Raw genomic sequence first — 16,241 nt, 5'->3', positions numbered from 1 at the left:
TGTGACCGTTAATATTTTAAAATATTTTTTTTTCCGAATTAATCAACGGTAATATTGTAAATATATAAAATAAGTGAATTATTAAAGATAGAATTCATTTTATTAAAAAGTTCATCAGTATATATGTGTAGAACAACATTATTTCTTGTTGAGTCTAAAATTCGAAAAGCTAAACATTTTGTCAAGATTGCCTCCTCCTCCTCCTCCTTTGGACTTTTTGCCGCCCTTGAATTTTTGTTTCTGGTCCTTTTGATTGCTATTTCCATTGCTAGATCCTCCTTGGAACCTGTCATAGCTCACTTTTGAATAATCAAATGGAACTGGCTTGTTTGAACTTTGTCGGAAATCTGAAGCTTTTTGGACTTTTCCTTTCTTATTATTAAACTTCTTATTTTTACTCTTCATATTTTCAACAACTGTTGCGACTTCCTTCAATTTTGACTCTATATCCATTTCGTCTGCATTATTATTGGTTGGCACTTCTGGTGCCTTTTTATCTTCTTTTCTCCAACGCTTATTTTGAAATTGTGGTTGCTGTTGTGGTGTCCCTTCAGATTTTCTTTTTGCAATTCTCAACGGAACTTCCTCAACATTATCGTCATTTCCAATTTTAACAATTTCAAGTTCAGGCAATTGCTTCTTCTTTTCTTCCAACATTTTCTTTCGATTTTCTTCAGCTTCCGCTTGTTCCTTCTTTCTTTGAGCTTCCATAAATGGAATCATTAATTTGTATCGATGATATGGAGAAATAAATTTAATTTCCAGCTCCTTTCGACTTTTTCCATATCCATTTTCATTTTTATCAAAGACATTTAGTGATATTTCATTAATAGTTATGTCTTTAAATGATTCTTTCAATTTATTGCTACCAATTAATGTCGGCAAATCATCACGAATTTCCTGTTGGTGGCTTAAATCGTGGGGTGAATATAAGGGATGATTTAATAAATCTCTCTTATTATTTAGATTGACTGTTGGACGTACGGTATCTTTATCATTAATAATTGGTTTAATAATCGGTTGTTCACGTGCCTTGAGAACAATTTGATGCAAATGATTGAGATTTTGTCGAATCATAGGAGGAATTGGATTACAGCAAGCTAAAATTCCTTGCATTTCACGTGGAAGTGATTCAGCGATTTGTAGGAGCATATGATTAGGCAAAATATATGGACAAGATTCATCTTCTTCTCTTGCAATTTTATCGCGCCACAAAAATAATTCACGTAAAGCGTAAATTTGTTGATTATTAAATGATCTCTTAGATTTAAGGTACATATCTTTGTATGAATTCTCATTAATAATCGGTTTAACGTAGCGTTTCATGCACAAAATTTTACTATCATGATAAACACCTTTGACGAGAGTTGATTGTTCATTTGAAGCTTTCAACAAATCATTGACAATTTGATCGAAAATATAAAGCAAATAATGCGTATCTTGTTGCGCATATTTTAAAAGATTTTCCGGCAATGGTCTCATACGCCAATCTGCAAGTTGGAAACTTTTATCAGCATCAATATTACAGTAGTGTTTTAATAAAAATGCCAATGACAATCTAGCCAATCCAAGACGTTTTGCAGCTTGATGAGTATCGAACATATTGACAACATAAAGAGATAAATCTCTTTGAAGCCATTCAACATCACAATCAGAACCATGAAAAATTTTAATAATTGATGGTCTTGTGAATATTTCATTTAATATATGGAGTTCTTCACGCAACGCAATTGTATCAATAATATAGTCTTTAGTTCTAGATGAGATTTGCATTAAGCATGTAATGCCCAAAAATGTTCGATAAGAATGATGTTCAAGATCAACAGCAATTTCTTTTGCACTTCTTAGCTCTTCAACCATAGCATTTAACTCATCTTCTGTGTTAATAAAATTGTATGGAAAATTTGTTATATCTTCCGGAATTTGTGGTTCTCTTTTCATCAACATTTCATTTGTCGGTTCAAATTTTTCAATTTCCAATTCATATGGATGTAAATAATTAATAATAGTTCCATCATCGTCATATTCTGGTAAAATTGCTAGTGGTCTTAATGAATTTGGTTTATCTCGAATACGTGGGATAAATGGCATTGATTTGCTATTATCAACAGGAGTTTTAAATGTTGTTTGAGGACGAAGAATATTTTTTGCCGTGATTAATTTTGCACTTTGAGGTGATGCATCGAACTTTGCAGTTACAATTGTCGTTGATAACTGATATTGTGGAGTTTGTGGTACTTTAACTTCCTGTACATTTATTGTTGGTGTAATTTTTCTAATTCCTTGCATCTCATCTAAATTATAATTAATTGTTTCAAGAATTGCATCATTAAATTCTTGCAATATTTCAAACTTTTCTTCCTTGTCTCGTTTCGTGATGTTGCCCTTAATTCCCTTATGCTGGATCACGTTGTGAATTACATTAATTATATCATTATTATGATAATTCATAACCTTTGAAAATGACGGATGTGTAGTATATAAATCACGAGAAGAACCCGATGGCAATGTATTTATGGCTTTTGTTGCTTCCATTATCAATTTCATTCCATTCTAAAATAAATTAATTTATTTGTTGAAAAAAAATTTGTAAACAAAAACAGCATGAAAAAAACATTTTACCTTTGAAAATTCTTCCATTGATGAGAATCCAGAAAACTTCTTGCTCTCCATTGAGCTTCCTTGTTCCTCCTTATTTTCACTCATTTTTTGTATACTAATTATGTCGTTAAATGTAATAAAATTAAGAAAATTAAAAACTTCTCAATTTATATTTATAAACATCATTTTCGTGTGTAAACTTTTTTTACCAGTTGACAATCCCCTGATTTAGAAAGTTTTTCTGCTGAGCTGATAATCCCCTCGGCATTTTTTCTTGAAAATTTAATTTATTTAATTTCTCAGTGAAATAGGGCAATTAATTAAAATTAAATTGGTGTATCTTATAGACTAAACATGTCTCAACGCTTTCCAACACCGAATGTAACAGCAGGATCGCCAATTCCTCCACAACAAAGATATGTAGGACCGAATTTTAATCAACAGCGTCCTCCGAGCAATTTCCAAAATTTTCCAGTAAGCTACTACTACTTTGTAGGATCAAATTTAATTATCTTAAACATAATAGAAATGCAGCACTTAAAACTTTTACAAAGATTTATATTCTTTGCTGATATATTTCCAAAGAGCTCTTTTAATTAAAGTACTTTCTTTTAGCCAAGAAACTTTACACCGCCTCCACCAATGCCTGGACCGAATCCTCAACAAAGACCTCCACCTAATACAAACTTCCAGCGACAAATGCCATCGACGCCTGGAAAACGTCCAGATAGGCCAATGAATGCAGGACCACAAAAATCTGACAATTATGGACCAGCAAAGAAGAAAAAGAAGCTTGCTGATAAGATTTTACCTCAAAAAGTACGCGATTTAGTTCCAGAATCTCAAGCGTATATGGATTTACTTGCTTTTGAACGTAAATTGGATGCAACAATAATGAGAAAGAGGTTGGATATTCAGGAAGCACTTAAACGTCCAATGAAACAGAAAAGAAAACTCAGAATTTTTATATCCAATACATTTTATCCACCGAAGGAAGCAGACAGTGAAAGCGGTGAAGGATCTATTGCATCATGGGAACTGCGTGTTGAAGGACGTTTATTGGAAGACAATAAAAATGATCCAAACAAGATTAAAAGAAAGTTTTCAAGCTTTTTCAAATCATTGGTTATTGAGTTGGATAAAGATTTATATGGTCCAGATAATCATTTGGTAGAATGGCATCGTACCCATACGACACAAGAAACTGATGGATTCCAAGTTAAACGACCTGGCGACAAAAATGTTCGATGTACAATTTTATTGTTATTGGATTATCAGCCATTACAATTTAAATTGGATCCAAGACTTGCTCGTTTATTGGGCGTTCATACACAAACACGTCCAGTTATAATTTCTGCTTTGTGGCAATATATTAAGACACATAAATTACAAGATGCTCATGAAAGAGAATATATTATTTGCGATAAATATCTTGAGCAAATTTTCGGATGTGCTAAAATGAAATTTGCTGAAATACCACAACGTTTAAATCCTTTGCTTCATCCACCAGATCCGATTGTCATTAATCATGTTATTAGTGTCGAAGGAGGAACTGAAAATAAACAAACAGCATGCTATGATATTGATGTAGAAGTTGATGATACTTTGAAAAATCAAATGAACAGTTTCTTGTTAAGTACTGCAAGTCAGCTTGAAATTCAAGGATTGGATTCGAAAATTCATGAAACTGTTGACACAATTAATCAATTAAAAACAAATCGTGAATTTTTCTTAAGCTTTGCAAAAGATCCTCAGACATTTATTCATAAATGGATTGTATCTCAGTCGCGTGACTTGAAAACAATGACTGATGTTGTTGGAAATCCCGAAGAAGAACGACGATCTGAATTCTATTATCAACCATGGACACAAGAAGCTGTTTCACGATACTTTTTCACAAAAGTTAATCAGAAGCGATTAGAACTGGAGAATGTTTTAACATACAATAAGAATTTGTAAAAGTTTAACTATATTTTAACTTTATTTGACACTAAATGGACATTTCAATTTCATGAAGTAAGATTCCAATATTTTAAATTAACTTTCTATTTGTAAAACATTAACTAACATGAATAAATTAATTAATTATCTGAAGTTTCGGTATTTTATTAGATTACTTTTACCAAGTAAGTCTCATAACATGATCAGTCTTTTGTTTTGCCTGCTTGATGAAACCCAGAAACTGCAGTTCGGCGACAGATCTTGTGAATTTAGCTCTGAAAGAATGATTAATATTGTTATCAAAATGCATTAAAATTTTAACGGATTCAATGAATTCAAATATGAAAACTTAACGAAACTTGTTCAGCAAGGCAAATTCATTTTCGTTCGGTTCATTTTCAAATCCAAGGTAACCGTTTGAATTTAAATCTATAATAACTGTTAGAAACTTACTGAATTTCTGGACTGATGTTTTCCTCCTCATCATTGTTATTATTGTCAATTACCATCGAAAATGACTGAAGCCAATCGAAGAGATTGATGAATTTGTTGCATTCTAAATGAAGTTTGTAGGCAATAGAAATATCAGGCATCGTTGACAAAATTTGTTCGTTTTCCTTAACAGTACAGCATTTGCATTGAAGATAATGATGAGGATTAACTAAAGCATTGTGTATAGATGAACGAGGAGCTCCAACGATATGACGACGAACCGAATTACAGTCACTGAACAAGAAAAGTTCCGTCAGAACTGGACCTTTGTTAAATGGAACCAAATGACGCTCGAAGACATCGTAAATATAATCAAGACATTCACATAAATGTTTATCATATTCGACCACGATCTTAGTTGGTTGATTCATTGCAGATTCTTTCAATTTTTGGAGCATTTCGTGTCTCCCAATAACACCTTTTGTATTTATTTTGGCAGTACTAGGAACTGATGTTGCTTCCGGACTTTTAACAGGTGTCATTTTAGCCTCGAAGATTTGTACTCGATATTTAAGCAATTTGTCACGAACAATAGTGAAATTGTTTCGAAGATTCTCATGAATAATTTCATCATAAATATAAATATTCAGAATTCTTATAATCTTATCTAATTTCCCTAAAAATTTATCTTTAGATGTGAATCTCAAAAGTTTAAAGCATTCCTGAAATTCTTCAAGCTTTGTTATTTCCGTTTCTGCACAAATTGGATAAAGTTCTCTCAATTGCTTCCCCAAATTATTTCTTGGCAAGTCTTCAATTAAAATAGCAAGCATTCGAAGGCAACAGAAAAACTGGAAATAGAATCTTAATGCTCTTGAGGCCTTTTTTGGAATAAATTGCTTCAATTTTTCATCTTTGGTAATTAAATCAATTCGAAGTTGTGGATCTTCATGATTTTCAACATAATGTCTGAATGTCATGCAATTTCTTCTTAGCCATTCACAATTTTCATGTGACAATTCTTCAATCATTTCGGAATAAACAGATCCTAATGTGTACAATGAAGCAAAAAAATTTGTAGAATATTGTTCCAGCATAAATACTTTAAATCCTTGAATGAAACTTTGTAATGAATAATCATAAAAGAGGAAAATGTCAATTAATATTTTAAATGACTTTCCAGATAAAAAGAATGGACAATGATGTGTTAATATCACTTCATCCAAGATTCTATTCAGCATAGATGATGACGATTCGGCTTGAAAAATATTCACAGATATTTTGTTTGTAATGTGAAATGGAAGTACACTATGAAGTGTTTTAAATGCTGTAGCTAAACCAATTATCAATACTATTGGTAAACGTGATGAATAAGAGCATAAAATACTGACTAAATCTTGCATTACATGTGGAGGAAATTGTTCAAAATCTGCAAGCATTATCGTTAATTTTGGCTTATTTTCATCACTTCCAAATCTATTGTTATACCAAGCTTCCAGAACTGATAACGTTAACTGCTTTTTCTTTAACTTAACATGAATATTTTCATCGTCATCTTCATCATTTTCAACTCTTCCATAAATTAATCCAGCAACAAGAGCTTCAATCGTATATTTGATATTTGAACAATCGCGGGACTTTAAAATTGTGACAATTGAGAAGCAATTGTTGGATATTTTCTGTGACAAAAGATCAAACTGTTTAAAATGATCAATTTGATTGACACCAGTCATTAAAACTGCGGTTTGAAGATTAGAATCCCCTGTATTCGCATCATGAATGTACTTTAGCAAACTGGAAAGCGTTCTTTCATAACTTTCCGACTGAATTTTCTCTATCTTAGCTTCGATTATATCCCAAAAATACTGAAAATTTTGATACCATTCTTGATTGTATTCATTATTTTTGGATGATGAGGCTTTCTTTCTCTTCAGCTGCTTTATATCCTTTCCATTTGCAAACAAAAATGTTCCCTAAAATCAATTATTAATTTGATTTACGATTAAATAAATTTAATTTTCTTTCGGTACTTACTTTTGAAATGGAATTAATAGAATCCATTATTCTTTGTAAATTGACTGTTTGCTTACGCTTCTGCAATCGCAAAATTGTATACTAAAGGCACGAATGTTAATTTTTAACTGGATATCTAGAGAAATTTATTTTTGTTTTCAATGTTTCTGTAAATTTTTGCGCCAAAAACTACAACACTGATTTTAAACTTTGAAAAATCGTTAAACAATTCTTGAAAATCTAAATTTAATTATTTAGTAAATACCAAATCAAATGAACAGTTAGGTATTTTATGCGAATAATTTTATTAATTTGTGTGATTTAAACTTAATTCAACACTATGAATGAATCTGGCTTATAACAATTTTATAAATGAAAAAAAATTAGGAAATACCTATTCTCACTCATTTCTATTGAGCGACTTCATTTGTAGTGCAGCAATCAGTATTTAATTACCACATTAGGACGATTTACACTTAAAAAAAAACTTTATTTAATTTATAATTTACAAAACCTAAATGATTTTTAAACGGTTTTTTGATATTCCAAAAATTTAAATTGTCGTTTAAAGCTAAAAATAGGTAGCCAATCTGAGCTCTCTACGATGTCTTACAGACAAACAAAGTGCATTATTAAGATACCTTATGAAAACATGTTTTAAAAAAAATGTAAACTAAGTAAATTATGCAAGGTCGGCAAAGAAATCTGCTCGGTTTCGTCTCAAAGATGATGGTAAATTATTGGATGCAGCACTTCTATTAGGTTTTGCATTATAGGAGATTGAATCAAAGTCTTCAAAATATTTAATATTCCAGAAGCGAACATCATTATCATGTGAACTAGTGGCAATAAATTCACCATCATGTGAAATATCCATAGTTTCTACAGCTAATGAATGTTGTCCAACTACACCCAAAATACGGCCAGGGAATAAATGCATTGCTCTTATAACTCCTTCTTCACCAGCTGTAATTGCGATTCTTTCCGTGATTGGAATCATTAATGAGACTGGTGTTGAAGGGCCCGTAAATGAATCATTATGATAACCAAATTCACCCCAGTTAAACGTATAAAAATTTCCTTTTGATGATCCAGCAACAACTTTGCTTTCATTTCTAAAAATTCCTGCACATGTTAGTTCCTCTTCATATGGTTCCGATTGGACATACATCTTTTTTGAAGCAATATTAAGTGTTGTCATTAAACCATCGCCACTCGTACATACTAAAAGTTTTTTTTGATTATTTGTAATTATACTCGAAATATAATCTTCAACTTCTTTTATACTAAAAACTGGATCACTTCCTCTATTTCTCAAATCCCATAATTTAATTGTTCCTTCATCGTCACCAGTAACAATTAAATTCTCATCAATTACAGTCAATGTATAAATTGGCTCTTCATGTGCATTATCCCAAAATCTTTTGAATTTTCCAGTTTCAAAATCTGAGAAAATTATTGACTTATCACGAGAAGCTGAAAACAATGCACGACCATCAGCACTAAATTCAATATCTCGAACAGCTTTACTGTGAATTTCGTGTGTATATAGTAGCTTATTTTCTTCATTTTCATATCGATATATTAAAACATCACCGGTAACTGTTGAAATTGCAAGAATATTTTCACTTGGATGAAATGAAAGATCTGTTGGATAATCTTCTGTATCAATATTTGGTGGTTTTGATCGAGGCTTTTTAATTTCAGCAATTATTTTCCTAACAATTTCATCGCTTTCATCGTCTGGATCATAATCATCTATTACTCTTCTGGAAGTTGTGGGCTGCTCTTCATTTTTTTCAGTTGGTTCCGGGGTTGTTGGCGATTCATCGCTATCTGATTCATCTTCATTATGTTCCGACATTGAACTATCGGATTCTTGACCTTCTGCGTAAAATTCATCGTCGTCGCTACTTTCGTTGTTCATCATTAATATGCGCTGTTGATTAAGAAAAAATTCTTCTCCTAATAAATTATTGATTTCTGATTGATCTCCTAAAAACTCAAGAATCCCTTCAACTTCATCTACTTGCTCGTCGTCAATCAAATCGTCTTTGCTTCCTGGTTGAAAATCATGCCTTCAATAATTCAATGTTTGTTATTAAAACAAAATTAGTCAAATTTATGAAATTCGGAACTTACATTTTAAACCTTACATTTAATATCTAAAAATGAATTGACTGTATTCAAAGCTGCTGTTAACTATTCAGACAACACTGGATGTATTTCTATTTTAGAAAATGCGGAAATTTAACCAAATTTCTTTAATTCTTCTTGATTCAAGCTTAAATCTTTTAGGATTTAAATAACTTTTATAGATTAAGATAAATTATGATAATGACAATCTATGACAACAGAAATAATAAAGTTAGAATGCTTTAAACTAATTTTAATTATGTTTTTCTTTTTGTTTACGTTGATGTGAGCGGAAAGCTGATATAAAACTTCCGCGTAAAAACGTGTTTTTTAAATTGAACTTTATTTTAACGAATTTTTAAAATTCAAACGAAAGTTGAGCAAAATTGAGCAAACTAGTGTGGAAGTCGATTGTATACCTTGATTTTGATGAACTCTCCAAAGAATAAGTAGAGAAATCACTTTGACAATGTTTTATACAGTAATTAAATATATTTTATGCAAATATGATCAAAGATCACTTTTCTATTATGCAGAGCATTTAAATTTTAAAATTAATAAATGTAAAAATTTTTAATGTTTAACAGTCATTTAAAATTTTGAAAATTATTAGTGCGCAACAAAAATCTAAAGAACTTTAGGGATTATAGGCAAATCCTTAAATCCTTGAAATTCTCAAGATGTTTTTAAAATAAAAGTACCTAGTTTTCTCAATTTTGACTCATTTTTGTATTAATTATTTCATTATCGAAATAGCATAACGGTCAAAAAAAATTCAATTTCAGTCTACCAGTAGAGATTGTGAAAAAAAGAATCGGAGAAAATAAAATTAAAATTTGCGGATCAAGCAGGATAGTTTGGCCAATGTTTTTATCATAGATAGTGAATTAAGTGTATATAAAAGATGATTCTGTTAGAAATTAATAACCGAACGGTGGAAGAGACACTACTTTTGAAGTTTAAAAATGCATTGGCTGGGTAAGACTCAAATTTTCCTCTTAGCTCATTTTCTTCTTATTTACGGCGTTTTTACTTATACATTACTGTCGCTTTTCCTCGTTTTTCATGCAATTCAATATAATACAACTAATTTCACAAAAATTTAAATGAAATGTCAATATTTATCGTAGATTAATCACTATCAGAATCCGGTTAAGTCATATTTTATCTAATTCATGCTATGACGATTAAGAAATAAGGCGTGCAAGAAGAAAATTCCTCTCATTCCAATTATTGTTATGCTGAAGAATGTTTTTATGTTGTGTACATTACAGTATTATGTATCCAAATCATTTATTTTATGATCCAAGAAAAAATGGGAGTGTCAATACATGAATTCATTTACTCATCATCCAACATTCTATATAGTGTTAATTACATAAAACCATTTGTCATCAATTTAGTGTAAAGCTTATTTCCTTATATTTTAGCCATTTTTCTAAAATATCCATCGATTGGATCAATTGTTGCCCTAAAATTGTCTTAATTCATGCTATATTCTTTACTAGTATTCTTATCGGAATTGCCACACATATAAATAAAGCTCTTTCGTCAGTCGCTTAGTAGATAATATTTTTTTTTATCAACTTATGTATAAAAAAAAGGAATAATGTGCCGCTACTACAGCAAAAAGAAGAAATGAAATTATGTGTAATGTGTGCAATTCTTATTTTGTATTAATATTATAAAAATAATATTTGTGAGTCATCGTGTATAACACACCAAGATATCCAATGAATGAAATCATCTCTCCCTAGCATAAATGTTAAAGTTTATAAAGGCATGAAAGTAACAGCCACTTGAAAGAAAAACGAACGAGTGCCTAAGTGCTCTCTCTTTCTCATACACAATGGTGTTAAGCATTCTTTTAATGGAATAATTAAAAACAGAAAATAAATTGGCGTGAGAAAATGATGAATATTACAACTTAATTAACTTCTTTACTTTTAGCCACAAACCTGAATCAATTGATGTTACAGTAGCCGATTTTGATGGTGTACTATTCCATATTTCTAATATTAAAGGTGATAAAACAAAAATTAGAGTAAGTTAACGTCAGCAATTTGTGTAATACAAAAATATTGATAACAACAATTTAATACAATTTTTGCAGACAAGTATATCATTAAAGTTCTATAAAGAGCTGCAAGAACACGGAGCCGATGAATTATTAAAACGAGAATATGGAAGTTTGCTCACCGATACTGAAGATGGATTCAATGTTTCAGTACTAATTGATTTAGAAAATGTACCCGATAATTATGTAGAAATTGCTCAAAAAATCGGCCTCTTAAAGCGTAATTGCTTTGCATCTGTATTCGAAAAGTATTTTGATTTCCAAGAGCAAGGTTTGGAAGGTGAAAAGCGTGCTGTTATTCATTATCGTAACGAGGAGACAATGTATGTGGAAGCCAAACCTGATCGTGTCACTGTTGTGTTTAGTACGATTTTTAAAGATGATGATGACGTCATTTTGGGAAAAGTTTTCATGCAAGAACTACGAGAAGGAAGAAGAGCATCACATACTGCTCCACAAGTTCTCTTCTCACATCGCGAGCCGCCATTAGAATTATCAAATACAGATGCCCGCATTGGCGATAACATCGGATATGTGACTTTTGGTAAATGACAAAATCTTTCTCTCGTAAAAAATCGTTCCACTTAAGTGAACTTTATGTTTGTTTCAGTTCTTTTTCCACGGCACACAAACAAAGAAACTCGTGATAATACAATTAATTTAATTCATATGTTCCGAGACTACTTGCATTATCACATTAAGGTAAGTTTGTGAAGTATAATAATTTCATACTAATATGGCATCTGTTCGGTCCCTAAAACAAACAAATTAAAAAAAGAAACATTTTCTTCGCGAATAAATATATTCTGATACTGACTAAATTTGTAAGAATCGAACTCTGATCATTTTATAGAATGATTTGAATGTTATATTTTGAATTTCTTTAATGTGATTATATTTGACTATACATAATATAAATTTATTATCTAATTCCAGTGTTCTAAAGCCTACATCCATTCAAGAATGCGTGCAAAAACATCAGATTTCCTAAAAGTTCTCAACCGAGCTAGACCCGAACAAAAAACAATTGAAAAGAAAACAATCACGTATGTTTATTATTCAATTTTCTTATTAAGATCGATTCTGTTCGCAATTTTCATTCCTTATTACATGATTTTACTTATAAAAGTCACTTTGACCAAAACATGTTTATGGAGGAAATGCGTTCAAGTCAAAATTGGCAGCTTTTATTGATGAATCAAATTACTGTTTATCTATTTTAGGGGAAAAACGTTCATCAGGAAAGAATGATTGATGCCCATAGCTGACTTAGAATCAGCAATAAACTAAAAATTCAATAATCATTTTATTAATTAACTTCACCTATGCCGTAAGTTTCAGAAACATGAAAATAATAAAAAATGGAAAAAGGATTTTTCCTCCTACGAAAATAATAACAAGTTTTAATATTCACAAAATGAAGATAATTTAAAGAGTACAGCACACAAAATAATAATGAAGCGAAATATTTCACAATGTTTAATGAAAAAAGAAAAAGAAACATTAAATACATAAAATTATAAACCATCTACCCCATACTGCCTAATTTGTCTTCATTGTCGATAAGAGATTTTAGAGTCATGTGGGTCCTATCTAATAATGGAAAGAATCCTTTATATAGAAGAAAACAAAATTTTAGCTCTCAATATCCTCTTTTAACTAATCTATTTCATCTTATTTAACCAACCTCTGTCCCCGAAAAATTCTTGTCTCAAAAATGCCAAGATTCTATTATGATCTTCATTATAATATGAACATGTAGAAAATATAAACATAATAACAATGAATGGATTGAAAATTTTAGAAAAGCAAAAGAAATAGTCCTTTAAATAGTCTGTTGTATTAGACTAATTAATATTCTCGTTAATTAATAATTAAAACGCATAAACATCTTTAAAATAATTTAAAGCTCCAGCTGACGAAGATTTTTAAGAGAAATTTTGTTGATTCTATTTTTTAAATAATGCTTTAAATTGCGTGATTTTTTTAATTCGTGGAAATCCTGAAGAGTTGGGTCTAAGAACCGGATAATTAGAATGTTAAAGATCCCTAAAACCCTCGGCTAATCAATGATTCCTTTTATGCCCATACAAGTTGTTTGAAACAATTCTTCAGCATTCCACTAGTACAGCATTTATTTTTGTGTCGATTACGGTCGAATGATTATAAACAGAAAGAATGTTTATGTACAATTTGTAAGTTTAATTTGGCATTTTTATCTATACATAAATAGCTTTCATTTTATTCCTACATCTAACGCATATTTAAGTGAAGTATCGATCAAAAAATGCTCGCAAATGAAGAAGCCACTTCATTCACAAGAAGAAATTAATCGAGCATATGGTTGAATGTTATTATTAAAAGAGTTTAATTTTTTTAAATGCAATTTCCTTTTATTTTGCTAAAACAAAGTATTTTGATTATGTTTAATATTCTTCTTTTTTATTAAATAAAAACTAAAATAATAAAATAAACATGAGAAAATAAATCAAGACTCTTTGTGTTTAATTATTAGCCTATTTAGCAAACTATCGACAGATCCATCTCAAATTAAGACAGTTTCAACGTCTTAATTTAGCTGACCAAGTTGCAATAAATTTAAATTTAAGTTCGACATTTGTTGAAAGTTGAATCCCATGCTGAATATCTCAACGTTTTTATTTATGGTCAATATATTTGATTTAACAAAATAAACCGTAAATGAACTGATAAGAATCACTAAAACTCATATTCAAGTGAAAAAGACAGTTTGTTTCCAGCTAAGCACATTATGCAAATTCTCATCTATTCTTAATTACATCAGATAAATCAGCGTATACTTAAGGGAAGCATAGAGAGTGAAAAATGGAAAATCGATAATGCACTTACTTTGGATAGAAAATCGACTCAAAGCTACTTAGGAAAGAAGAAGGAAAAATGGTCTTGTAATCATGATTTATGGAACTTTATTCGCACTACACATAAACGATTTTTTGTGCCTTAAGCAAGTTTTAACTGTCAACAAAATTCTAATACTACAATAATATTAATATAATTAATTTTGCATGCTCAATTTCCACCGACTTCTAATGAAGCATTTGATGTATCATTACAATTTCCAGAATAAATCGTCTGAATCAATTGATCCTTTTTGTGAATTGTCTGCATTTTCTTCTTTCTCGCACCTGTACGATCATCATAGTTGCTCTCGTCATTATCACTTCCACTACTATGATCTGATGACTTGTGTGCATCCTTCATAAAATCTGCACGAATTTTTTCAAGTGCTGGATCAATAGATTGTTCTTAGTCTTAGGTGAGTTTCAGTTTTAAATAACTTCACAAAATTTGTTTAAAGTTCTTACCTTTACGCAGATCCATTTCAGCGTCCATTTCGGTATTTTCAAATTTTTGAATTCGTTTCCGAAACTTTTTCACAATCTTGCGTCGGTTGTAGTCTGCCTCTATCTCTTGTTTTGTTCTGAAATTAAAAATTATCTAAGCTATGACTTTATTTCACTATATTCTAGAAACACCTTTTCCTTTTTAAGGGAAAGTTCTATGGAAAAATCCATTAATCACAAGACCTTAGGGGTCGTTCAATTTTTAAAGGAAAGGTGGGTCTTACCTAGGTATACGAAATCGAAAACAGCAACATAGCAGAACAACTGAAATAGATATTTTTATCAAGTGGTGATAATAAAAGCAAAGTTAATGATTATGATAACTTTATGTATTACCAATGGCGAGGATACTAAAAAACACGATGCCTAAAACGTGCCTAAATTAAAATGGAGAAGAAATTGTGAGCACAAGAAAAAGAAGACATTTATAACATTTATCAAAAGAAAATTCCTTTTTATATATCGTACCATAATCTCAAGCCTAAATTTCCAACCTCCTTCTCGAGCCATTGCGTGTTCTTTTTGAATTTTCATTTTAAATGGACACAAAAGTGGAGATTAGCAGCTTTTAAATTTTATTTTACAAGATTTTTATTTACCTCACGAAGAAAATCTTCATCCATAACTGCTACACTTCCTATATAAGTTCCTTTAATTGAATATTCAATAAAGAAAAGCTTTAGTTCAACACTTCTTTATCCAAGGACTACTCTCTCGCAACTAAATACTCAGAGCTGGTTGATAAAGTGAGCATTCTATGCGATTAGAAATCAAAAACTGCTGTTAACGAGAAATGGCTTCATTAAGGACTAATGTCTCTTCAACTCTTAATTCCTATTATTTCTCACTCAAGCTGACTTCATACAGCGATTCGGACAATCCCACCTATTTCATTTATTAGTTTTAACTTACCTTACTGCGAGAGTGAGAGGATGGATTCCTAGTTCTTGGGGGTGCTAGCTTGATGAAATTAAAAATGTGTTCGTGTGTTGAAAAATATGTAATATTTTATACAATATCATTTTTTTTATTAATTTTCCACGTCTCTTTCCGACTACTTTCTCTCTTCATACTACAAACATATAAGGACAAACAGAGCTTTATAGGAGAGTCTGAACTTAGATATCCTAAAGTTGAATAGAAATCCCTTTCTGATTTTATATACATATATATCGTAGAAATTATTAAGGTGTGTCAATAGCATTATTCATTCATTTGGTGGAATTTGCCTTTTCGCCGACTATAATTTTACACTGTTTTCTATGTCGAGTGAGCAATAAAATGACTATATGATATTTGGAAATTTATCCTTAAACTTTGAAAATTTATTTAAATTTCATTTTTCAAAATATTTGATTCACATTTGTTAAAAATTTAAATCATAAGTATCTAAAATTGAAAGTTTACCAAAGAAATTAAAGTAGGCCAGTGATCATATTTGATCTGTTTGACCAGCGAATGAGTCATAATCTGAAAGTCATTTAATACTTGTTTTAAGTTAAATTGTCAAGTTAAGTTAAATGAAAAATCAAATTCAAAATGATAAGATATTACTTTAAAAATTAACTTCTTGTATCCAAAATGTCAAATAAATATTCTTGAAATTTTAAACTTAGATTGAAATCTTAAATCTTTAATTTTAAATTAAAAAGTGGTGT

General features: G+C 30.4%; 6 protein-coding genes across 8 annotated transcripts; 2 read left to right on the top strand and 4 right to left on the bottom strand.

The window, feature by feature from the left end:
• Window positions 1-78: 78 nt before the first annotated feature.
• Rrp6 (exosome component Rrp6) lies at window positions 79-2,777 on the bottom strand. The gene is made up of 2 exons (XM_070648169.1): window positions 2,623-2,777; window positions 79-2,553 (listed from the first exon to the last, which is right to left on the bottom strand). The coding sequence occupies exons 1-2, from the start codon at window positions 2,704-2,706 to the stop codon at window positions 139-141; spliced, it is 2,499 nt and encodes an 832-aa protein (XP_070504270.1). The 5' UTR covers window positions 2,707-2,777; the 3' UTR covers window positions 79-138.
• A 73-nt stretch (window positions 2,778-2,850) lies between these two features.
• Window positions 2,851-4,695, top strand: Bap60 (Brahma-associated protein 60). The gene is made up of 2 exons (XM_070648199.1): window positions 2,851-3,075; window positions 3,217-4,695. The coding sequence occupies exons 1-2, from the start codon at window positions 2,956-2,958 to the stop codon at window positions 4,558-4,560; spliced, it is 1,464 nt and encodes a 487-aa protein (XP_070504300.1). The 5' UTR covers window positions 2,851-2,955; the 3' UTR covers window positions 4,561-4,695.
• On the bottom strand, window positions 4,596-7,161 carry Orc3 (origin recognition complex subunit 3). Its single transcript, XM_070648197.1, has 3 exons — window positions 7,009-7,161; window positions 4,996-6,947; window positions 4,596-4,817 (listed from the first exon to the last, which is right to left on the bottom strand). The coding sequence occupies exons 1-3, from the start codon at window positions 7,033-7,035 to the stop codon at window positions 4,721-4,723; spliced, it is 2,076 nt and encodes a 691-aa protein (XP_070504298.1). The 5' UTR covers window positions 7,036-7,161; the 3' UTR covers window positions 4,596-4,720.
• A 112-nt stretch (window positions 7,162-7,273) lies between these two features.
• On the bottom strand, window positions 7,274-9,398 carry LOC139096459 (WD repeat-containing protein 55 homolog). 2 transcript variants are annotated; one of them, XM_070648172.1, is made up of 2 exons: window positions 9,144-9,398; window positions 7,274-9,065 (listed from the first exon to the last, which is right to left on the bottom strand). In XM_070648172.1, coding segments are annotated over exons 1-2 (1,398 nt in total). In that variant the 5' UTR covers window positions 9,146-9,398; the 3' UTR covers window positions 7,274-7,669. The 2 variants fall into 2 exon arrangements, with proteins under 2 accessions (XP_070504273.1, XP_070504272.1); XM_070648171.1 differs by having other exon boundaries at window positions 9,130-9,397.
• A 515-nt stretch (window positions 9,399-9,913) lies between these two features.
• Arpc2 (Actin-related protein 2/3 complex, subunit 2) lies at window positions 9,914-13,694 on the top strand. The gene is made up of 6 exons (XM_070648189.1): window positions 9,914-10,101; window positions 11,074-11,167; window positions 11,237-11,744; window positions 11,811-11,902; window positions 12,137-12,246; window positions 12,424-13,694. Exons 1-6 carry the CDS (start codon window positions 10,028-10,030, stop codon window positions 12,449-12,451), a joined length of 906 nt encoding a protein of 301 aa, XP_070504290.1. The 5' UTR covers window positions 9,914-10,027; the 3' UTR covers window positions 12,452-13,694.
• A 372-nt stretch (window positions 13,695-14,066) lies between these two features.
• Window positions 14,067-15,294, bottom strand: LOC139096487 (transmembrane inner ear expressed protein). 2 transcript variants are annotated; one of them, XM_070648202.1, is made up of 6 exons: window positions 15,183-15,294; window positions 15,052-15,101; window positions 14,920-14,960; window positions 14,808-14,847; window positions 14,545-14,660; window positions 14,067-14,466 (listed from the first exon to the last, which is right to left on the bottom strand). In XM_070648202.1, exons 1-6 carry the CDS (start codon window positions 15,204-15,206, stop codon window positions 14,249-14,251), a joined length of 489 nt encoding a protein of 162 aa, XP_070504303.1. In that variant the 5' UTR covers window positions 15,207-15,294; the 3' UTR covers window positions 14,067-14,248. The 2 variants fall into 2 exon arrangements, with proteins under 2 accessions (XP_070504303.1, XP_070504304.1); XM_070648203.1 differs by having other exon boundaries at window positions 14,067-14,445.
• Window positions 15,295-16,241: the final 947 nt, after the last annotated feature.

This window comes from Chironomus tepperi, unplaced genomic scaffold, assembly GCF_022539635.2.
Source record: "Chironomus tepperi strain 1889 unplaced genomic scaffold, CSIRO-AGI_Ctep_v1 contig_393, whole genome shotgun sequence".
Lineage (NCBI taxonomy): Eukaryota > Metazoa > Arthropoda > Insecta > Diptera > Chironomidae > Chironomus > Chironomus tepperi.
The sequence above is the reverse complement of the archived record's forward strand: the minus strand, read 5'-3'. Positions and strand labels throughout refer to the sequence as shown.